This window comes from Plectropomus leopardus, chromosome 7 (assembly GCF_008729295.1).
Source record: "Plectropomus leopardus isolate mb chromosome 7, YSFRI_Pleo_2.0, whole genome shotgun sequence".
Taxonomy (NCBI): Eukaryota; Metazoa; Chordata; class Actinopteri; order Perciformes; family Serranidae; genus Plectropomus; species Plectropomus leopardus.
Genome location: NC_056469.1, coordinates 18,798,777 through 18,822,504, shown reverse-complemented (window position 1 = coordinate 18,822,504; position 23,728 = coordinate 18,798,777). Strand labels below are relative to the sequence as shown.

The 23,728-nt window shown below is 41.9% G+C and overlaps 1 protein-coding gene across 1 annotated transcript in view; it reads left to right on the top strand.

Annotated features, from left to right (window-relative positions):
• The first annotated feature begins 2,199 nt into the window (after window positions 1-2,199).
• itga8 (integrin, alpha 8) overlaps window positions 2,200-23,728 on the top strand; it is a 50,635-nt gene continuing 29,106 nt past the window's right edge. Inside the window, exons 1-13 of the mRNA XM_042490489.1 lie at window positions 2,200-3,672; window positions 4,062-4,192; window positions 7,548-7,648; window positions 7,796-7,919; window positions 10,096-10,157; window positions 10,607-10,652; window positions 12,624-12,749; window positions 13,933-13,977; window positions 15,384-15,427; window positions 17,494-17,550; window positions 17,707-17,759; window positions 17,842-18,047; window positions 21,925-22,122. Coding sequence (XP_042346423.1) covers window positions 3,479-3,672; window positions 4,062-4,192; window positions 7,548-7,648; window positions 7,796-7,919; window positions 10,096-10,157; window positions 10,607-10,652; window positions 12,624-12,749; window positions 13,933-13,977; window positions 15,384-15,427; window positions 17,494-17,550; window positions 17,707-17,759; window positions 17,842-18,047; window positions 21,925-22,122 — 1,387 coding nt within the window. The 5' untranslated portion in view covers window positions 2,200-3,478. The remainder of the gene's footprint in view (window positions 3,673-4,061; window positions 4,193-7,547; window positions 7,649-7,795; window positions 7,920-10,095; window positions 10,158-10,606; window positions 10,653-12,623; window positions 12,750-13,932; window positions 13,978-15,383; window positions 15,428-17,493; window positions 17,551-17,706; window positions 17,760-17,841; window positions 18,048-21,924; window positions 22,123-23,728) is intronic.

The window sequence follows — 23,728 nt, the reverse complement described above, 5'->3', positions numbered from 1 at the left end:
CTTTGTGGATTAGTATATTTAAAAGCATCAATGTTCTCTTCTACGTCTTCAGAACAGTCTCAGGTTTCAGAATGTCCAAGGTCTGTTGGATCTGCTTCACACTAAATCATTCACATAAATCTATGTTTTGTGTCCCCAGAGACTTTAAATCAGTACCAAACTAAATCTCCAGGACAATGATGATGACTTAAAGCAGTACTTCACCCACAAAATGATCATTTGTATCAATTACTCACACCTTGTTATGTTTGATGTGTGAAAAAAACATTTTTCTCGCATGCCTCTGGTGAGCTGAGAATCCAAAACATGAGAAAATTCTTGATAAACTAAAGCCATAGGCGATTGTGTTTGACAACACTGAAACTATAGCAAAATATCCATTTATAAAACTCTCACACAACTCAGGCAATCTTATTTGTCTAGTAGTATGTTCAGAACTTCCCAAACAGATAGCCATTTCCAAGGGGGAACTACATTAAAAGTGAAACATATCCTCTCTTCAAAGCCAGACCCCATTGACAAAAACAGGAGTCTTGCCTCATTGACATGGGAGCTGCTGGTATACTAATGTCTCGATCATGGACAGATTATTAGACAATGGGCCCCTGGATCCAGATTTGCAAAAGGCACCACTTCCTCTCCTACATATGTGCAAGACAGACTTTGTGGTAAATATTTTTCCTGGTTCTGTCTCTTTGTAGGCGTTTTGTGTCTTTTTGGGTTTGTTTTGCCCATTTTTGTAGTTATTCCATTTCCCTTTGCAGTCATTTTGAGTCTTTTTCTGGTTGGTACCTGTTAATTTGAGTAACTGTTTGCAGATGAAGCCCAGTAGGGCCCCTGACACTTTGGGCCCCTGGGCCTGTGCTAGGCACTGCCCAGGATGGCTTCAATCGTTAGTTTGTTTTGTATTGTGTGCTGAATATGAACAAACCCCAATGGAGCTCCAAAGTCAAAGTCACGCAATAAGACAAGCAAACTACCAATCGAGTGTAGTCTGGCTTTAAAAAGAACATATATAAGTTTACATTTTTCCTGTTAGAAATGGCTGGCTGTTTGGGAAGTACTGAGCATATGACTGGATAAATGAGATAGATGTATGTTTGTAAATGGATGTTTTGACATAGTTTTGCTGTTGACAAATGCAGACCCCTATGACTTCAATTCATCAAGAATTCTCTCTGTTTTGGATTTTTGGTCATTGGAGGCATGCGAACAAAAAACAAAAAAAGTTTTCTTCCCAAATTCAATGTAACACACATTGAGTAAATTATATTTAATTGATCATTTAGGGATTGAAGTATTCCTTTACGTACTTCTCTGTCAACAGAAAATAAAACTGCATGTTTGTACATCATCAGAATTCACCAAAAGAAGACAAACAAAACATTGGCTTTTTATAAAGCATCCTAAGACACAGTGGCATGTTATTACTTTTTTTTAATGTTCTGCTAAGTTGCCACTGTTTGAGTGTTTGAGTAATAGCACTTTATACCATTTAAGTACTTAGTTCTGGCTCAGGAGTTCTTATCTCAATATTTATGCATTTGTGTTTGTGTATGTGCAGATACCCTGGCTCCTGTGTGCATCTGTGCACAGGAGTGTTGTACTGTTGGCTGGGTGTGTGTCTAATGGATTTGTCTAATGCAGAAAGGATGTGGGCCTAATCTGACACAACAGTCTGTTTAACAGTCTCATTAGGAATTTGTAAAGAGAGAATGGGAGTGCGGACACAGTGTGCAGCATATAAAGCACTGCTGTGAGTGTGTGAAGTAATCAATATAGAATGACCTGCAGTAAATCTGGGATCAGAATACACTGGCAGACTGACGGGGCTTAGCCTGAACAGTGTGCCAGTGAATGTGTATATTCCTGGAAATGGGATATCTGTGAGAATTTTATTGGATGTAAGACAGTGGAGAAAAAGATTACAGATGAAAGTGCAGACACTGAATATGAGCTGCATTTGTTACCTGGCATCGTAGCACAGCTGCACTAAAGCCAAGTTGGGCAAAAGAACAGGAATATGTCTGCTGCCTCCTCTCTCCATCATCCTCACAATGTCTATCTTTGTCTCTTATGTGCTCATGTTTTGTAGAAGTTTCCCACTAGATCATCTTAGCTTTACATTAAAACAGCTGAGAAAGAGCAGACCTCCTCCTTTACTCTCTTCTTTCTCTCACACACAGGGTTGCAATAAAAGGATCAGGGAGATGTGACCAGGTGAACCCAGTTGGCACAAATTTAAAGAAACCATAAAGGAAGGAGACAGGGTTACTGGAAGGGATTGATGGATGGATGGAAGGAAGGAAATGTGTTGAAGGAGGAGAAGAGGGCAGGTAGAGGGCGTGGAGGCGAGAAACTTCTCCATCTGGCAGGTCAAGGTTTGGGTTCTTCTCATTCACTCTTTACCTCAACTTTTCACCTGGTTCTTATCAACTCTCTTGACAGAAAACACGCTCCACTGACTGCAGTGTTGCCCCGCTGCGGTTTTACGAGAATGTGAGGCTGAAGATGCAGTTTAATTCATCATTAATGTGCCCATAAAGCTTATTTTAATTAAGACAAAGTCCCCAAGCTGAAGTTCTTAGGGGCAACATGCATCCCTCTTCCTCTCTGCCCAGCATATGCACAGTTTTTGATAATATAAATCTTCAGACATGTGCTGAGATTAATATACAAAAAGCAGCCTGTTTGGCCCGTCACCTCTTTAAACTGTTTTTCATTGCAGGATATTATTTTCAGCAAGAGCGAAGTATGTTACCTCGGAGGGTTTGGGAGGGGAAATCGCCTGGTGTTGAGTGAAACCTTGAGCGGGCCAAAAGTACCTAAACGTGCACAGCTCAAGAGATTTCTGCTGTGAGTCGACATAACAATTACTGACATAATTACAAGAGATTATTCTCCAAGGGAAGAAATGGAGTTCTGTTCTAACTGGTAAGAATGAGACAAAGCGGCCAAGAAAAAGAAAAAGGTGGTTTAATTTATGAACAAATATCTGCATTTGCGCGCGTCCGCGCCAAGTCTCCGCGTGCGCCTGCCTGTGAGTGCGTATATTTAAGAGGTTGGTTTTAAATCTCACTTTAATATCATTTATTGTTTCAGGCTGCAATTCGCCACAGAAAATTAGTCAGTGCCATAAAAGGAACGGTGACGCGCCAGCTCCATTGCGCGCTCAGATGTGGTCTGTGCCTTGTAATGTGTGTGTGAGTGTGTATGTGTGTAGGGGGTAAAGTTTTGTGCAGAGGGCGGGGGCGCGGCTGTGTAGTCTCAGAGCTGAGACTTTGGGCAGACCTGGTGGTTTCAGGGTGTCAGCAGGCAGTTTTTTGGGGAGCGCGGTGATACGGTGACAGACAGTTGGCGGACTTTACCCGGGACAGAACTACCTCACCTGCACGGAGGAAACTCTCTCTCCCTCTCTTTCCCCCCCAGTTCCCTCTCATTTGAGGGGAATTAGTGTGCAGCTGGCTGTTCTTTGGGGATGGAGCGTGTATGGGACTTAGTTTCCTCCGCTGGGATGTTTATTCTCGGGGTGCTTTCGGTGCTGTGGCCGGCGCTAAATGGAGTTCGGAGTTTTAACCTTTACGCAGAGCATCCTACGGTTTACAAGGGACCCGATGGAAGTTATTTCGGCTATTCTCTGGACTTCTATCAAGCTTCCTCCGACAGCAACACGTGAGTGGCAACATCAGAACTTAAGTTGTGCCATCAGGTTTCTGCAGGAGTTATCATCTAACAGTCTAATTTTATTTAAACTGCAACCTGTACATTTAGTTTAGCAGTTTATAGTAGACTCAATAAAACATAATTAATTCAGGTAGCAAAAAAGGTCATTTAAATGATAAGAAAGAAGGCTTTATCATCTCTGTAGCTGCACATGCTACATATTACACTTTAATGAGACAGGAGAAGCACGTACAGCATGATTCCGATTTCTGCTGCACAGAATACACAGTTGTAAAACAGAATATATGAGTGAGCCAAATTGTGCATTGGCTGCACAAGTTTGCATAATGCCTTGTACACTTTCCTGCTTGTTGTGCATGTGTTTTTACTGTCACCAGGTTCAGTGTGCTGGTGGGGGCTCCAAAGGCAAACACCTCTCAGCCTGGCATTGTGGAGGCTGGAGCTGTCTACTACTGCCCCTGGCCTGGACTCCCTGACAGCTGCAGACAGATACCTTTTGATAATTCCAGTGAGTAACTTGAAAGCTTTGTCAAAATTTTTATTTTATGGATCAAAATTGATTCATTACAGAACTTCTGATGCCCCCACTGGGCATAACCATGTTCCACATACTCCTGGACATGGAAAGGCGTCACTTTACTGTTATATTTGGTCAGACACATACGACAATGTCACTGTTTTATGAGCTGTAATTTAGGGGATAACAGGAATAAAATTTAACAGGCATTTATTTCTCTGAGGTCCAAGTGGATCCTTTTAAAGCCATAGGTGGCCCCAGATGTTACTCCATTTGTAACCACTGGAGTTTCGTAACCTGTGTTTCTTGTATGTGTGTGGATATGAGTTGGCATGTGTGCTGTTGCATAAAAGAAGAGAGATAAGACATATGGGTCTCATCAGCCTCATCTAAAGGTGGCCGGCGGGTTCGCCTGTACATCATGTTGATTATGGTTTTCAATAAATTATCATCAACGGTAACTGTCCAATCAGCCTGTGTTTGTGCCTCTAACATCTCTGATGCACACTTTTCCATCTGAGTAGTAAGTGTGTGTTTGCACGAGGTAGAGCGGGAGAACAAGTCGGGGGGGGTGGGGGGGTAAACTGTATGCACATGGGAATTTAGTTCCCCTTCAGGAGTAAAGGGGGATTGGGTGAGGTCTGCTTTTTATTAGATCTTGAAAATTTATCCCTGTCTCCTTTTTCCCCACCCCTTGTCTCTCTCGCTCTCTCTCTCTCTCTCTCTCTCTCTCGCTCTCCATCAGTCTATCCCTCTCTCTTCCTTCCTCTTTGTTTTTTGTCTCTTTTGACATCTTTGTGAGGACCACAAAAAGAGAGATGGAGAAGGAGGTGACCTTTTGTTGCACAGTTAACATTGTAAATGTATTTGAGCATTAGACTGTAGCAAATCTAACAGTATCAAAAGCTCATGTTTTAGTTAGGAAGTTTTATCTGTGGATGGAGCTGCAGCAGCAAGTGATACTGGCATGAATGCAGAGGACTGTCATGTTATATACACCGCCGTGTGCACTTGTAAGAATATGATTTATGTTGCTAGTCAGCTGCTTGCACATACTGTATCAATGATGTATGAATGAAACAGCTGAAAGCTGATCGGCTGATGCAAACAGACGTCATAGTTGTGCCTGTATAGTCCTATAGCCAAAGGCTCCATGCAGATGAGGGTAAACTTCCAAAGGGAGGACTATTTTCTTGTCTTTCCCTAAAGTTAATTATGTGTTATTTCTCACAAAGTGGTTTAGTTTTAGTGTGAAGTGTTTGAGGGGAAATTTCAGGTTTGGGGGATCTAAGAATAAACACAGAGGAACAAATGTGTGCACAGTCATGTGTATGTGTGTATCGGTAGATTGGGTGGGTGATTGATGACAGTGGCCACAGTGGATATTTCTAGAGTTACAGCAGACCCTTTATTACAGGTATAAACCAGACTAAGAGGCACATATACACTCATGCACACTGTAAAAAAATAAAACGGGTGGTGAACATCTGTGTGCACTGTACTGGATAATAGCCATACATAAGCCTCACGTTTGCCTGAGTGTGTGTGTGTGTAACTTCAGTGGCATTATGCAAATGTGTCCAGTCATGCCAGTTAAGCAGGGGGGGTTGAGACAGGAATTGATATGTTGATAATGATCACATATCCATGATTAGAGTAAAGAAACCTGGTTTCTGGGTCTGACTCTTGTAAATCTGTTACTTTTTAATGGATACATTTGTGAAACACAGATTATTATTTATTTTGTTATATGTATATTTCTTTTTTTCTTAGAGAAACTTGATGTATCAATCTCTCTCCGCTGGATCCTTCACATTCAAACACACATTTGAGAGCTTCACATTATAGCTAGTCTTCTGCTGTGGCCTCAGAGCAGCTCAGAAGAGTTCTTCATTCACTACCTTCACCTACAATTTTAATTCAATCATTCTGGAAGTTAAAAAAGGACTTTCTTCCAGTCCTGAGCCTGGTTCTTTAAAAGAACTTTTAGTTGTATGATTAGTAGAGAATTTTCATTAGAAATTCAAATTATTTATATAAAAGTATGCAAACACATCATTTTGAGGTAGGTAAATGATGATGGTGACAAGTGATTTATTCGGAAATGAGATTTAGAATCAGGGTGGTGCAGTGAGTACCACTTTCGCCTCACTGTCACAAATGGGTTCCAGGTTCAAACCTGCTCGGTGGCTTGGGCACTTCTGTGTGGAGTTTGCATGTTCTATCCACATTAGCAAGGGTTTTCTCCAGGTTTTTTCAATGAACGCTGACTGTTACGAAGCCTTACATCACCTGTGTGTCGGCCAAAAAGTTGCGCATGTGCACACCGCATAGACTACAACTGACCGCCATCTAGCACATTCTGTACATGTGTGAAAGGAAGTAACTCTCCATGACAGTAAGTGGCAGTAGTCTGTACTCATCATTTAAAAAGGGAAACCATAAGACGACCAAGACCCTAGTTAGCCAGAATTCAACATGCCAAAATGGCAGAAAAAAAGCAGGCAAGGGCTGTCAAGCACCATCAGTGCATGATACACGGCAAAAACTAGAGCCACAGACGTTCACCGGCGGCCCTACATTGACCGTCAGCCGACTGTTGGCTTAGTGTGTCAGGGCCTTATGGGAAGGTTAATAGTTGACTTGTAGGTGTGAATGTGTGCCTGATGGAATAAGCTGTGTCAAAACAAAGATTGAGATTTTGTATCAAATAAACTCTGTAATGATCCACTGTACACCTGCATTTAAAGATTTATTCAACCTCTGTGTGTGTGTGTGTGTATGTGTGTGTGTGTGTGTGTGTGTGTGTGCGCAACTATTTAGGTGCGCTAAAAGAAGGTGTTTAATGTAGAGGGGTCTGCACGGTTTTAAAGAGACCCAGCTGGTCTTTAATAACACTGGAAAATATCTACAGCAGAGCAAAGACACAGATGCATGCACACCAAATCTGACACTTTATTGTGAGTCGGCTGGGAAATGCTCATGATTTGCACGTACAGGCTTGTGTGAATGTATGACTTTATACTATGTATGAGTTTATGTGTGTGCGGTTGTTACATTTTATGGGAAAAGCTTTGACTGAAGAAAAAAACACCAGCATCCTGACAAATGTCTGTTTCTGGGGGGCAAATGGTGTTTTGATGTTTCTTATAGGCCTGTTTAAGACTGTTGCTGTTTGTTCTTGCTTATCAAGGACAAATGCTTTCCACTCACAGGCAGAGCTCTAAGCCTGGGTCCACATTACCAGAGTCAATATCAGCTTTTACTGTAGTCATTATGAAATGTCTCTTTCATTTGCTATTTAATGTCTTTTCCACATCCCTTCTCTGTCGGCATATCTCTCCAGATAACAGAATGATAAAGGTAAACGGCACCAGAGAGCCTCTGGAGTTTAAGTCGCACCAGTGGTTTGGAGCATCAGTCAGGACACACAAAGGAAAAGTGGTGGTAAGAAGACATGGCTTCAGTTAATATCAGACATGTAACACCTGTATCATTACATATGCTTGAAAACGCCACGCACATTTTGCTTCTTTCTCTTTTTTAAGGCTTTTTAGTCAGTATTTCTTTAAATGGGAATCATTTGTTGTGCAGGCATGTGCTCCTCTCTATCACTGGCGGACGGTAAAACTGAGTGGGGAGAAGGACCCCGTGGGGACCTGCTATGTTGCTGTCCAGAACTTCAGCGCCTACGCAGAGTACTCACCCTGCAGGACCAGTGAGTCAGCCCCATCTCCAACTGTATCCATCTCCCTTTTACTGCCCTCAATCTTCACTTCCTTTATTTTCTTTCTTTCTTTCTCTGCTGTCAGCATGATCACAAATTAACCAAAGCATTTAGTATGTCTTACTGTGTACTGTTTCTTACATCAGAGTAATATGTCATAATATGGCATAAAGTTAAAATATGGTTCACTGATTTTTATGTCAGCCTATAAAACATAATATCTAGGCCTCAAGTTTACAGGGTTCACCCTAATCACACACAAAAAACATTTCTCACTTACCTCCAGTGGTATCACACCATGCAGATATTGTAATTTAGGCTCAATTTGTCTAGGTTTTCATAAATATAAATCTCTGAGTAAGCAAGTAAGCAAGAGCACATTTTACCTGACGTCTCTCCAATGGCTCCCTTTACACTTTAGAATCCAGTTTAAGATCTTACTGTTTGCTTATAAAGCTCTGAATGGGCTGGCTCCATCTTACCTTTCTGACCTTTTACACCTGTATATTCCATCACGGTCACTGAGGTCATCCGATAAATCACTTCTTGTCGTCCTGAAAGCAAGATTGAAACATAGGAGAGACAAGGTCTTTGCTGTCATGGCCCCCAAACTCTGGAATGAGCTGCCGCCCCAGATTAGACTAGCCCGCAACTTGCCAGTGTTTAAATCTCGTTGAAAAACCCATTTGTTCTCCTTGGCAATCTCGGACCCTGTATGAGAGTTGCCAGTTTGTGGTTTTATCTTGAAGATTTATTGCCTTTTTGTAACCAGTAACCAGCTTTGTTTTATCTATTTATTGATGTACAGCACTTTGGTCAACTCTTTTGTTTTTAAATGTGCTTTACAAATACATTTGGATTGGATTAGTTTATGATGTAATATACTGTATGTTGTAATGATAAGAAACATAGAGGACTTTTAGATAAAATACCAGATACTCTGGTTCTAACCGGTAGCATATGACACATCCGCTGATGTGGCCATGGTTTGCACTTCAGGTCGAGTAAAACCTGCGATTTTTTGGTTCCAGCTGGGAACCAAATTTTCAGGTTCCAAACCACTTTATTTTTGCTCCAAATGGTGCAAAAAATTAGATGTGCAAACCAGAATAGAGCAAATTCCAAGCTGGTGGAAAAGGGTAACTATGTATTTTTGTAATGTGTTGTAATGTGACAGCCAGTAGACTGTTTTTTTTCCTAATGGATTACATTACCTGTCCTAATATTTCAAACTTAAAGTTAGAGTTCCCACAGCACCTTGGTAATCTGTCTCTGTGACAAAATCTCTGTTCTCTCTGGTCCTCTTCTTTCTGTCGTCAGCTCTCTAAATGGGATTCATGGGATTTTCCTAACCCCCTCCCCTCCCTTTCTTCATCTCCAGTTTTTTTCTATCTCTCCTGCTTTCTTCCTGCGACCCCTCTCACCCTGCTTACTGATATGAGGCACCAGCAGAGGATGATAAGGAGAAATGGAGGCTATCAGATGGCACATCTTAAACAGCAGATCAAACGCAGCCCTTATCATCCACTCCATCATCTGCTCTGCATAAAACCCTCTTACCATTTACACTCATATACACAGAGATTCAAATTTACACTGCCTCTTGTAACTGAAGGTTGTTCAAGATCTTTATGTTGTTGATTATGTCCATTCTGACTAATCCTGTTGAGAATAATCACATTGTAAACTCAATTGTTCTCAAGAGGAAAATGACGCTGTTGCGGAGGAAAATTGTCTTTATTATGTGTATAAGTAAGATTTTTCTACCTCCAACAGCTTTTTTGCTTTATCTCAACATGAATCTCTGAACATTCAGACTATTTCTATAACTTACACTTTATTTTTAAGTGCACGTGTGTCGTTATGCATCATTAAACTTCACCTCAGGGTGCCTCTGAAAAGGAGAACAATTTATTGTTTGCACATTAGTTTTGTGCGTTCATGCAGTTTAACACAGTAATTTAAACAGAAACACACCTCAGTAGAACATTTTTATGTAAACTGTAAACGGTTTTTCTTCATTTTATAGTCGTAAAAGTTTCATCAGATAGAAGTAATGGTTTTTGCAATGTTTGTTTAGTGCTTTGTCCCACAAAATATATGTTTTTCTGATTAAGATGCTTACTTTTAGTGTTAGAAAAACATTGTGTGTTTTCATGGTTTTTAGATGATCCAGACCCAGAGGGACAGGGTTTCTGCCAGGCCGGCTTCAGTGTGGATTTCACCAAGGTAAAAATAGCAACAGTTGTCAACAAAATCACCATGACAAACCCCCTGCACACATCTTGTCCCCTGTCAAAGCGCAAGCAGAGGGGTTTCTTCAAACACAAAACTCCCTTAAGAGATTTATAGACACTGGGGAGATGAGAGCATGATTGTCCCTAGAGTAGCCTCCTCTCCTGATGTGACCTATCACCTCTGAACACAATAGACCAAACATACACTTATACCCAACGCATTCTTTCACTGTATAGTCAAGGTGAACTTTAAACTCTTGTCTCGTGATCCAACTCTACCCTCCTGTACAGGAAGCTGTCATTCTCCGCAGGAAGTCAACAAGCATGACAGCAGGAATAAAATGTTCACCCACACAGCTACACTCGTTAAAAACCCCTCTGGTCACAAATACACACAAACATCTGTCACATGACTAACCCTAAGTAATGTATTCATTCCAGGAAGGAATGCTGGTGGTAGGAGGACCTGGAAGCTTTTACTGGCAAGGTAACTGCAGCAACAGTAAACCTGTATTTGTTCTGTCTTCGCAATGATTTCATAGATGGGAAGGTGTTCAGATGAGGGAAGAGAATGGAGATGAGTTTAACAGTCTGAACAGCCCACATACACACATGTGCTTGGACACACTTGCCAAATCTGCAATATCATTACAGGAGTCTTACTTATGGGAGAAGGTGGAAAGAAAAGTGTCTCCTTCTCTTTTTCTTTGCCGCCTTCCCCAACTTTTTCCCCTCCCTCACTTGCTCCTTTACTTCATGCTGCTCTCTGTCTGTAACAGTGTAACAGGAAATGGGTGTTTGGGCTCTGTAATGAGCTGATCGGGGGGTAATGGAGTGTGGAAGAACTGCCCCTCTGCCCCGTGATAAAGCACAGAGGGGACTTGGAAAAGCTTCAAGAAGAGGAAGAGGCTCAAGGGCAGGCGACAGAGTTGAGAAGGACAAAGGGATTGTGGGGAGAATTTAAAGACTGATGGAGAGAGAAAGCAGGGAGGACAGTGGGAGCAATAGAGGATTGCTAAGGAGATGATAGAAACATGTTGCAGCAGGGAGAGGGAAAGATGAGAAGTGAGGGAGTAAGACATGGAGAAAGAAGAAGAAAGATGAATGTTCTATGCGATAGAAGCAGCGCTGAGGTCAGCTAGTTCGCTGGATGTGCGGGGTTAGTCAAAGCAGAGGGATGAAGTGTCTTAATAGGTGTAGACGCAGCTAGAGCGTGTCAGAGTTCAGCTGTTAGAGTGTAGTGCTACTCCCCCATCTCCAGGTGTGTGAGAGTGTGTGTGTGAAATTTAGAAGAGTACTGATCACTTGCACAAACTAATTTCTCTCTCCTCTCTGTGTAACACCTCATCTGTCACTTCAGTTCAGTTGTTTAGAAGCGAAATAACATTTTAAAAAGAAGTCAGGAGAAAAAGGAAAGAAAAGAGGAGAGTGGCTCAGTGATGGATATCTTAAAATTGCTACACATTTTTTTATGATTTTATGGGTTGTTGTTTGGCATTGCTGCTGTTATTTAATATGGCTAAATAATAAATGCTCCAGCATACAAGACCGCACTAGACAGGCGTCACAGACAACCTAATGGACTGCTCCCTCTCAGTGCCCTCAGCGTGGCAAGGCTGGCTGCCTCCAGTTAAAACACTTCCTCCGAATGTTTATAAAAGCACTCAGCCTGGATTTTATGGCCTCTAATATACAACGATTATCTTCAGCCTTCAGCCTGAGTCATCATTAGAAAAACTCTTTTATATACTATCTTGTTATCTCTGGGTGTAAAGGACACTTCAAATTAGTGTAGTGACTTATGCATCAGTGTTAACAGTTCGCAGTGCCGTGTCTCATTAATCAGACAGGTTTAATAATGAGTTTATATAGTGATATGTTAGTCTGGGAGATAAACTCTAAGCGCTGTGCGAGAGAAAAGGAGATTGTGGGAGGGTTATGAGGGCACTTTTTTCTCCCCGTCAGTGCATACACACACACGCACGCATTAAGGAGGATTTATGGATGGTTGAGGGCGGGTGTAGATAAAATCATGTGTTTGTTTGACCTCTTGTTCAACAGCAGAGGAAGGGTGTTGTTTGTGCTTGCTCACCTATAATTCAGAATCCTCGCTGCAGAGAGGACAGGCATTTTCTTTAGGGTTTTTTAAGGAGTATTTTTTCCAGCTTTTCCTCTGCCAACGATGTGTTTTAGCATTCCTCAGGGAAGACTTCCATGTGTCATTAGCTCTGTGCATGTCTCATGCGGAGCAGATGGACCAGCTCCAGCAGGTTTCTATAGAGGAGGGCAGTAGTGCTCCCGTCATGGGGTCCAAGCTGAAACCACTGGTCATGAACAGATGTGACTCTCTTTAACCCTGAAAGTTTGTTTTTCTCTTTCTATTTGTGTGTGTGTGTGTGTGTGTGTGTGTGTGTGTGTGTGTGTGTGTGTGCGTGTGTGTGTTTGTGTGCGCACGCAGGTCAGGTAATGACAGCGGGGATAGCTGAGATATTAAACGGCTACTCTTTGAAGGCAGTGCTTAGACGGGTTCCAGGAGAGAAGCACACCAGAGCTGCGGAAGACACACACGACGACAGTTACCTTGGTAACAAACATCTACACATACACACACTGACAATCATTTTGATCTAAATAATAATCATTAGGGATGTAAATAACAAGTTTCATCATGATACAGTATATCGATTCTTTGGACAACAATAAGATGTTTGCCTTCATTACAAAGTCTGCCATCATACAATTGTGATTTGACCCAATTTTAGGGTCCTGCGATCGATACGAGACAATATCATATGCCCATTTAACACAGTAGGTTACAGAAAAAGCTGTCAGCCCTTTGTGTTTTGCTACTTTATGATACAGCAGCTGAAGAGTGACAGAAAGATGGGCAGATAGAGGGAATGGCAAGCAGCTAAGGGCCATGGGTTGGATTTGTACCCTGCCAGCTGCCAAGCACTTAGGAACGCACACTCTACCCTGTAAACTAGAGGCCGCCTCAGTTTAACAAAAAGTTTAAATTTTGCTCAGTAACAACTGTTCTGGTTTGTAGACGAAACCACTTTTTTTGATAGTCATTCATTATCAGCTCAAGCACATTGTATAAATTAGCCGAAAAGCTAGCTGACTTGTCCTTTACTCATAGGTTAACAAACTCCATGCATTACTTATACTTTTCCTACTGATCATTGGTTTTTAAGTCAGTGCATCTCCCAAAAGAATACCATGGTTGAAGTTCAACCTTTATGCATACATTTTCAGCCAAACACTTTTGAAACAGAGCAGCTAATGCTGCCGTCTTAAGAAGTTTGCAGAGTGAGATGTCAGCCTGGTAGGTACGTTGTTTTTCTAGCAAGTATTTCATCCCATAACAGCAGTGTCTACATATGACGTGCTTCGCCTATTAACCCATATTTTCTCCGAAATCCAATTTTTCTTCCACACAGCTGATTTATTCCAGAGCAAGTAACATTATTCTCATCATCTTTCTCTTGGCTGCTTGTCATTATCTGCCAGCTGCTGTTTGGCGGTAATGCAGAATTTCAAAATAAGGGCGTATCCTAAACATGATGATACAAATCAATGTTTTCAATTTGCATCGATGATATTGGATCGTTGATCATTGAATAGATACATCAATCAACAAAAATAGATTGTTACACCCCTAGTATACATGCATTACATCACACCTGTCACACACAGTTTAAAGAGCATTGCGTACAGAGTTAATTTCACCCATATGTCATTTGGTGCAACCAATTTCTCTCTAGGTTACTCTGTGGCAGTGGGAGAGTTTACAGGAGACTCTGAACAAGGTAAGAAAGCCAGCAATTCATTACAACTAACCACATGCAGCACCAGAGCACATCAACAGGCACCCTGCAACACACACTTTCCGGCTGGAGCGATAGGGAGCGGCAAGCTGGGTGACAGTGTCTTAGTCTGAACTCAGAGGCAGTAATGAGAACTGTCTCTATATGTCTGGGTCATGACCCTGAAAGGACAGGACCTCGGGAACTGCTGATAAAGGGATTTCCTCTCCTCCGTTCTGACTGATTAGAATGATTAGTGGCAGTCTCTGCAGACCTCCTCAGGACTAGAGTGAGTCCAGAGTCTCTCCTGGTCTTGAAATATTAGGTGGAAAGAGTGACCGGCGTGCATATAGCAGTTACAGCCTCATTTTATTAAAAGACAATGCAGATGGGGAAAAGTGGCTTTGAGTTCTTCTTTGTCAAAGCCAAAATAAATGTTATCATTCATTTACAAATTGTTGAATTTTTCTTAGTTTTACTTATATACACACTCTAAAGTCCTGCCAGCAGTGTGGCATTTTGATTCTCTATGCAAGCTTCAGATCCTGCTCCTTCATTCCCATGCCATCCGTTTGTCAGCAACACAAGTGAAACACACAAGTAATTTCAACAAAAACCTCTGCTCTTTTATTAAAGAAAATATGGAGAAATAAAATGTATCCAGCCACAGTCACGCTACATCTTTTTTTGAGCTATTTTCTTTTATTGCTTTCTCTTCAAAAACTGTCACCACACACTCACTCTTCTGCATCTCTGTCACACACACATGAGACCCTCCTCCCCCCGATGCCACTTCAGGTTCCCATTCATAATTTCCTGTGTATCAGAGCCTCTTTGCTAATCACCATTTAGTGGGATCTTTACGGGACAAACTTGGGTTTACATGCCCCCATACCAACCCCACAAAGGTCCTGAACCCCCTCTGGCGCAACACATGTCACTGAGTCTTAAAGTGAGCCCTAAGAGGTTACACATGCCTGTTGATGTGTTGTGTTGTGGTACGAAGCTTGTTGTGGTCTTGTTCTCCAAACCCCTCTTCAAACTGGAGAACTAGTCGTAACTGGGAGTTTTGGGTGAAGATGGAGCTGGGAAGTCCTGGTTTATTGGCTCGTGGTTGAGCCTTTAGGGTAGAGCTGGAAAGCAGGAAGGGGGACCCTGTCTTGTCACTGTGGGTGGGTCCCTCAGATCTTCCCTATAAGTTTGCGGCACCACACTCATCAATCAATACACAATCACCCAATCACTCAGTGTGTTCTCAGCAACACTAGGCTCTCTGACAGGGTGGGCTGCTGGGTAGGGGATTTAAGGGTCTTTGAGACAAACCTCGGTTGAGTCCTTTCTCTCTGTAAATTTTTCTCACACATACATACAGGCTAATTTAAGGCTTTCTTTGTTTTTATGTTTCCCAGAGCTGATAGCCGGAGTCCCAAGAGGAGCACAGAACTTTGGATATGTGAGTGCAAAGCAACAAAAAAAATCTTGACAAAAATGATCATTAAGCCACAAAACCACTGTTACAGACAGATGACAAATTAACAAAATAGTGAACGCTGACGTGCACTACAGAACACAGATGTCCACCGAATTGTTGCGATTTCGCAATCACAAAAACTTACGCAAATTGAATATTGCATGACCTTGCAATCACCGCAACTTCTCCACAAATTTAAATAATCATCATAGTTTCGCATGACTTTTACCCATCCTAGCAGTCCCCCGCAAAACTTTACCATCTCACTTCCTTTTTTCAGGTTGTGAAGATGCAGATATTTCCAACACAAACATCTCACGTTTACCACCAAAAATTGTTGCTAAAGACCATGCAGGACAATTCCTTGATTCTCTGTATGAAAAGGCGGTTAACAGTTTTGCACCGTATGCAACATTATGGTGGAACATAAAATACATCAAATGACACTTTTTTAATATTACTACAAAACACAATCTGTTGCATCCGGATCTATTTCAAGTGCTGTCTTTTTTTTCTCACTGGAACAAGTTACCTTCAATTTTTTATGAATTAAACAAAAAAAAATGCAATTTTCACTTGCACCTGTAATTTCATTACAAAAAATAAAATAATTAACTAAAACATTGTAACATGAGTTGCAGTTTTTATAGAGAAGCTGCCATAAAATCAGACATTTAAAGCAGCAACAATCCCCAAAAAGCCTGCAAAATCCTGGAAGGACTGAAATGCTATGGCCCTCACAGTCACCAAATCTCAGCCTGAGAGATTTAGTAGATGTTTTCAACAGCGCTCTCCGCCACCATCGTCAAAAAAACAAATTAGGTCATATATTTTTTACAAATGCAGTTTTTCTTTACGTCAATATTTTGTATCCAAATTCTGTTTTCCTGTACCATCTGTATGCTGACATCTTTGACATTTTTCATATGATGTATGTGTGAAAGTCTATGGTTTGAGGTAGATAAGACGTGAAGTAAAGGCTTTTTTTGCGCAGATACAGGCATGTGATGAAGTCTTCTAGACTCATATGCTTCTAGTGTCATATACGATCACTGCTTTTCTGTAAACATAAATGTATGCATGTACATAGCTGTGAGAAATGCTGTATATGCGTCTATGTAAACTTCAGTGTGTCTCATGTTCTCTTATGGGAACGTGTCCCCAGGGCTGACAGTGTCAATCCTCCTTAATGACACACAGCTTCCGCTGCATGTGGAGGGCGGTGACCCCACCTAACCCCACTAACCCTTCTCCACACACACATGACCCCTATCCCTAACCTGCAGTGCAACCGCAGGACTCACACATATACTGCAACAACAGCATGTGTTTTATGTCTGGACAGTGTAGCTGGTGCAAGAATGCTCCTTCCTGTACAGACAGTGCACCGTGAGTGTCATAGAGGAGGGGACTTGCAGCTCACAGTAGGGGGAGTGTTATGAGGGATGCAGGTAAGCCGGGCCGGGCACTGGAATAGCTGCGAAGCCCGATCAGGTTTCTGCAGTGACTGATCTGACAACTCAGAGTGCATGAAAGTTAACATCCAAGCTAGTGACTCAATATTTGTGTTTACACATTCTCATCTGTCTGTGTTCTTAAGTCTATCCCCGTTTAGTGTGTCTTTGAGACATCTGTGATTGGGTCAACGTGTATCCTCCTGCATGTGTGTGTGTGTGCATGTGTGTGTACGTGGAGCCCACGGCTGTCTCCATGTGGTTGTTATTTTAGGTCTTATGAAGGAATTCTCAGCCTCCCCCCTCCGTCTCTCCCCACGACCGAGGTTAGAATGGGGGGAAGGAAAGAGAGATGAGGGGGGAAATGGTAAAGGCACAAAGATGATGTTGGTGGGGGAGGGCAGGGAAAAGAAAAAGGGGTTTCAGTAGAATAATAGCTTTTTTTATGTGGTTTCTGACTTTTTTCCTGCATTCCTCATATGCCTGTTTGTCAGACTGCTTGGCCATGTTTGCTTTGGGAGTGCTACGAGGACAAAGCCTGGTGCTTTTTTAGTCACGTCATTTTGCATCTGACTGTTTATCTACTTTTTTTAGGTGGCAATGATCAACTCCACCAATCTGACCTTCATACAGAACTTCACGGGGGAACAGGTAGAGCATCATCAAAGTCACAGCTGATATAGATTTTCTTGCATTGTTGAATGAATTCAGTTTGAATAGGGATCAAAAGAAATCAAATGAAATTCATGTAACCATACTGTGTTTACAGTTCAAAGCCCTCATGTTCTTTTCTTGCCTGCCTCTCAGATGGCCTCTTATTTTGGCTACTCGGTGGCTGTCACTGACCTGAATGGAGATGGGTAAGTTGAAAATTTCCTTTTTACTCGAGACAAATACTCTCTTCAGTCTTTCATAGCATTAAAATTACACCCATGTCCACAGGAGGGACGATGTGCTGGTTGGAGCACCCCTCTACATGGAGAGAGAGATGGAGAGCAAACCCAGAGAGGTGGGGAGGGTGTACCTGTACCTACAGATGGCCCCGCTGACTTTCTCCGAACCTTTTGCCCTCACTGGCACACACACCTTCGGGCGCTTTGGCACGGCTGTAGCACCGCTTGGAGACGTAAACCAGGATGGATACAATGGTATGTTGGGAGAATTAAAGAGGGAGGGAAGAAAGGGAAAGATGAGATAAAACGGAAATTGAACCAGATAAAATTCACCAAGAAACAAAAATATGCAAGATGAGAGAGACAACAAAGAGGAAAAAGAGAAGGAGATTAGAAAATTAAACAAAATTCCTTCATATATTTTGTGTGAAAGTGCATAAACCTCTTTCCCTTGCACTTCTCTGCCCATGTGTGGCTGGTGTTTCCAGGTAAACTTGATGGCAGACAAATCCGTTATGGTGTTTCCTGTGCCTCTTGGACTGTTTTGTCTCTGACTGAGGAAATCCTATCAGATGCTGCTGCTTGAGAAAACTTAAAGCTCTTCAGCCAATCAGGAAGTGCAGCAATGAAAGGTTGTCTGCATGAACTTGTTTCCTCCTGTGATGATCAGGGATAGAGCCATGTGTGTTTAAGCGTGTGTTGGAGTTATTTTTAAACTTACCAGATGTGCCCCGAGATAAAATCATCTGGGAGTTTCTGTCCTGCAGCCTGGAGTTCATTCTTCTTCAGTGTGTTTGTTTTATCTTCACATTGATTGGACAAAGACATATGTGCACACAGGCGCACACACACACACACACACACACACACACACACAGTGCAGCCTGCAGTCGAAATGCTCCTTGAAGCTAAGGCCTGTTTACTGCTATTTAAAAAATGAATGAACTGATGCACATCTGGCCCTCATATGACATCAGCCCCACTCATTTATTTTTAATTTATTCATGGACAGTGTGTGTTAATGTGTGTCCCACCCCTTTAAACACTTCAACCATAAAATCAATACACATTGGGTCAATACTGAAGCTTTCTCTGGCCTGAAACATAAATCACATCAGACTGTCTGTCAGGATGTGTGTGTCTCTGAGGGGTGGTGAAGTGGCCTGAGAGGAGAACGAGCCTCTTTCCAGCTCCAGTGACTTGCAGAGAGAAGACTTGTTGAGAGTTAATCTAATGAGTACAAGTCCGTGTCTCTGCATGATTTCATTATTCGGTATTACGTTATGGTGTCACCATGGAAACATCATGATCAGGGTTCTCAGCAGCATGTCAAGCTTCTAGTACACCTGTGCCCTTGTGTGTGTCTGTGCACAGTCACTGACAGATCCCTTTTATGTCTGCGATGACACTGATCATCACTCGTTTCCAAAATTCTTCATAAAAGCAGAACCATAATCATGTCCTCTTTGTTGCTTCATGAATGACAGCTGCAGAAAGGAATCTTACAATTTGGCTAATTCAATTTGCCATGTGGTTCTTATTGTTTTTATATTTTTATCAACCATCACTGGCCGTCTGTCACCATTGATCCCAGAGTGTAATCCTGTTTCTGTCTGTGAGTAACAATCTCCTGTAGTTTTGGTCTCAGTGATCACAGTGGGTGTTCTGCTATTTTGCTCTGGATGTCTGCATTGTGTGGGATGTTGTTGAGCAATGCCCATGAGCAACTTTCACATTATTTGAAGACTTTTTTTTTTTTTTTTTTTAAATAAGATGGGCTATTCAGCCAAGTACACATACCCACGCATAGACATACAGACTCACATACTCACAGGCTCATATATACACTTGCATACACACATGGTTGCATTTATCCTCTCTACCCCACAATCCGCTTCATGTGGAACTAGTTGTTTAGGCTGAAAGAGAGGGGGTCCGGAGACAAACAGGATGTCTAGAGGTGTTTGGACAGTTACAGCACTGAGGGATGCTTTTATGCAGGACAGCGCAATGTGTGAACATTAAGAGGTTTAAGAGTAAACAACAAAATCTGTTTGTATGAAGAAAGATTCCATAACTTTTTATATCAGGACAGGTGCTTACAGTATGTTCATGTTCATGTTTTTATGTTTGTTCATGTCATCCTTTTACTATGAGCGATGGAATCCTTACACACATAGGTTTTGCTATTGTTCAACATTTTTGGAAATTACTATTTTACTTTCCTGTTAAGATTTAGATGAAAAGATTGATACCAGCCTCATATCTTTCTGGCAAGTATTGAGCTAGAGCTAGGAGACATTCAGCTTATTTTAAAAACTGGAAGCAGGTGGGAACAGCTAGCTTGACTCTATCCAAAGTTGAAGAAACCTCTAAAGCAAACTAATTTGCATTGTTTTATCTTCTTTGCTTATTCTTTACACAAACAAAATACAGATGTAAGCATGTTAGCATGCTGACATTAGTATGTAGCTCAAAGCCTACAGCCTCAGAGATCTGTTAAGGCCCCGATACACTCATTCGACATCAAAGAGCTAGTGGCGATGAAGGGCGACATGGGGCCTCATGTTGCCTGTGATTCGGCCATAAAGTTAATACACTGTAGAGACTTAAGCCAACACCCAACTAGCACGTACATTCTGTACCTGCATGAATGCAAAATAACTCCTCATACCAACAAGCTGCAGAAATCTGTATTCGTCATTACAAAGGGAAACTGGATGGCTGACAGGACAGATTCAAGATGCTCGTTAGCCAGTCAGCACATTAACAACACAACTCAATGTTGAAAGAACAAATTTTATTTGCCATGCACAAGCACACAATACCACAAATGACTATGAACCATTATTGCTAAAGAGCTCAATGACTAGAAAGATATTCTTACCTCCTATAACAAGTTTGTTTCAATGTCATGCCCTCTTGAATTTAGTTGTTTGTTTGCTTACCTCACTTCTGTTTCTCTTCACGCACTGAGCCGAACTGCCAATCAAAGCGTTTTCTTTCACTGCTGGCTTCGACACCAGTTCAACATGCGGAATCGCCCAAACAGCAGGCGACAAGCACTGACTTATTCCAACTGTGCAGGACAGAGTGCCAAAACTAGGAAGACAGACGCTCACCGACAGCCAGATACTGACCAACTGCCAACCATCGGTTTGTTGTGTCAGGGCCCTTAGCTTAGCTGTAAACACTTTTCTCGTCATACATTTCTGTGTGTGTATCAAACAATTAAGGTATTAGGTGTTAATTAGCGAGTTTAAGAGGTGTTGATGAGCACTTTTTTTCCTTTGGCAACATTGGCTAGCTTTCCCTGTTTCCAATCTTTGAACAAAGCTAATCTAATCAACTGCTGTTTACAACTTCTTCTTCTACTTCTTAACTAATTCTTGGTAAGAAAGCAAAAAAGCAAATTTCCAGAAATGGAATGCTGATCCTTTAACACCCAAAAATATTTTTTGCTGAACCAACCACCTAGTGTACCCTCTTACCATTTTTCACTTACTATAGAGAATGTGAAGTTGACATCACACTGTGTTCAATGCTTCATACAAAAAAACATCATCTTTTTTCATCATGCTGTATCTATGCCTGCTAGGTGGCCAGGCAATGGTATTTGGACAAACTAAGCATGATAAACAACATTTCACATAGCTGCCCAAGGCACTACCTCCACTCACATACTCACTTTGACTGGGTGCAATCAGTGCATACGCTTTGGTAATAGAAGTAACAGACACCGTACTGGCGCAGGCGTCTCACATAGTGTGACGTAACTTCCTATTCTCTACAGGGTGCTATTTAACTTGTTTCCCATGCAAAGCACTACTCTAGGTACCAAGAATTAGAGCAATGATGTAAACAGTGCACAGACAGAAAAAGGAAGATGGAGGTGAGACAAGAATAAAAGATGACGAAAACAAATGGATATTAATAAAAAGGTAACCATGATGACATGGTCCCTCATTGCAGGTAAAGGAGGGTCAAGCTCTTTTCCTTCTCTCTTTCCTTCTACCTGTATGTGTTCCCCTGCTTCTGTCTCAGAGGTGCCTTAACCCTGCTGATGTCTAAACCATGCACGTACGTGTGTGTGTGTGTGTGTGTGTGTGTGTGTGTGTGTGTCATCCCTTAGACGTGGCGGTGGGCTGTCCCTTTGGAGGCGAGGAACGTGGAGGCAGAGTATTGATCTTTAATGGTAACAGAGATGTTGCAACGCAAGGTCTGACACTGAGCCAGGAGCTGAGAGCAGCTGGGACCCCCAGTGGCAGCCTGCCTGGTTATGGATTCACTCTGAGAGGAGGCCAAGACCTGGACAACAATCAGTATCCTGGTAAATACTCACACTTAACAGGTCGATCCTCTTCTACTCAACTCTCCATGTTCTAATCAAAATTCTTTCTAAGACCTGCATTCCTTCACTTTTCCACTTTCCTTCCAGCTCCTCTCATTACAGCCTCCCTCCTCTTCATTCTTGACCTCCACATTTCATGCCCCCCCTCCCCATGCACTCCTCCACTACCACCCCATGTTTTTGTGTATTGCTTTCCTCCTCTTCTCTGGTAAAGTCATCAGTCAGAAGATGGGGGTATAGGGATAAGTGCCAGTGAACTTCTGCCACATCCATTCTTTAGGGATTTACAGTACTCAAGAAGGGGAGAAAACACAAGATCGAGAGAAAGACAGAAGCATAATAATATATTATCCGCATGTTCAGTCTGCCAGACATTCAAGTTTTGGCCCGTATCTCTAAAACTGTGCGCAGACAATGCAGCATTCAATCAAATTACATGCAGGGAACTCAATACTTTATGTGCCACCTACTTACTTTACCAGACACCTCCACCTTATGACTTACAAAACCCATTAGATACCTCGCTACACTCATAAAGGACCTGAAAAGAAGAGGATTTTTTTATACGAGCGTGAAGCTGTTTATATACAAGACTTTTTAGTACTGAAAAAAAGTCCATTTGAAACAAAGCAGGTCTGTAAAACCACGGTTTTACTACCTAATTTTCTCCCTAATTTAGAGCCACTGTGCTCTCAGAATTACTTTGGCTTCCACAGATTACCCTGAAAGGAGAATTTGTTTAGTTTTACCTTTTCTTTTCTTTGCCCCCACTCTCTTTCCCCCTTGTTCCTTTTCATTCTGCTGTAATAACAGATTTCTTCGTTCCACAAACAGGATATCAAGGGAAATACACACACAGGAGAACACACAAGTTCACATGTGTGGCTTGTGATCAGTTTCACTGGCGGCTAGAGAGTGTGTGTTGAGCGAGTGCCAGGCTTCAGGTCAAAGCTACAGACCCTGTGCAGACCCACTGCAAATCCTGAATTAAAAACATTGAACAGTAAATACACACATAGGGGGTTACAGGTTGAAACTTGGAGGAGGAAGCGGAGCAGAAACTCATGGGTGGCACAGCTTTCAGCCAACACACATACACCGTATAAACATGCACACACACACAAACGTGCAGCGCTTGTGTCATCTGTCATTAGAGAGCTGGCTGGCGGAAGTGAAACAGGCATGCACATGGAGTGTCGTTAGCAGGGTAGTAAAGTCACACTGTTCAAAGGAGCCAGGGATGTTTGATCAGTATTATGAGAGGACTGCACAGGCGTCTGGGAGGCCTGCTAAAACCACCATATGCTCTCATCAATGGTGAACGTCATTGCAGGAACAGAGAGGGAAGAAAGGATGATGATTAAGCTCCACTTTTAGCTTTAATGGATTGTTTCTAAAAGATTATGTCATGTATTTGTGTTTTTATTTGATAGCAGTAGGAAATGAGAGGTGGAAAAGACAGAAAATGACAAAGATGGCAGAACAAGAACGAATATGACACCCACAATTTAAGTCTACTGCACAAAATTAAGCTTCATTAAAATACAGACAACTTTGGTTAAGGTTAGGGTCAGCTGTGTGTGTG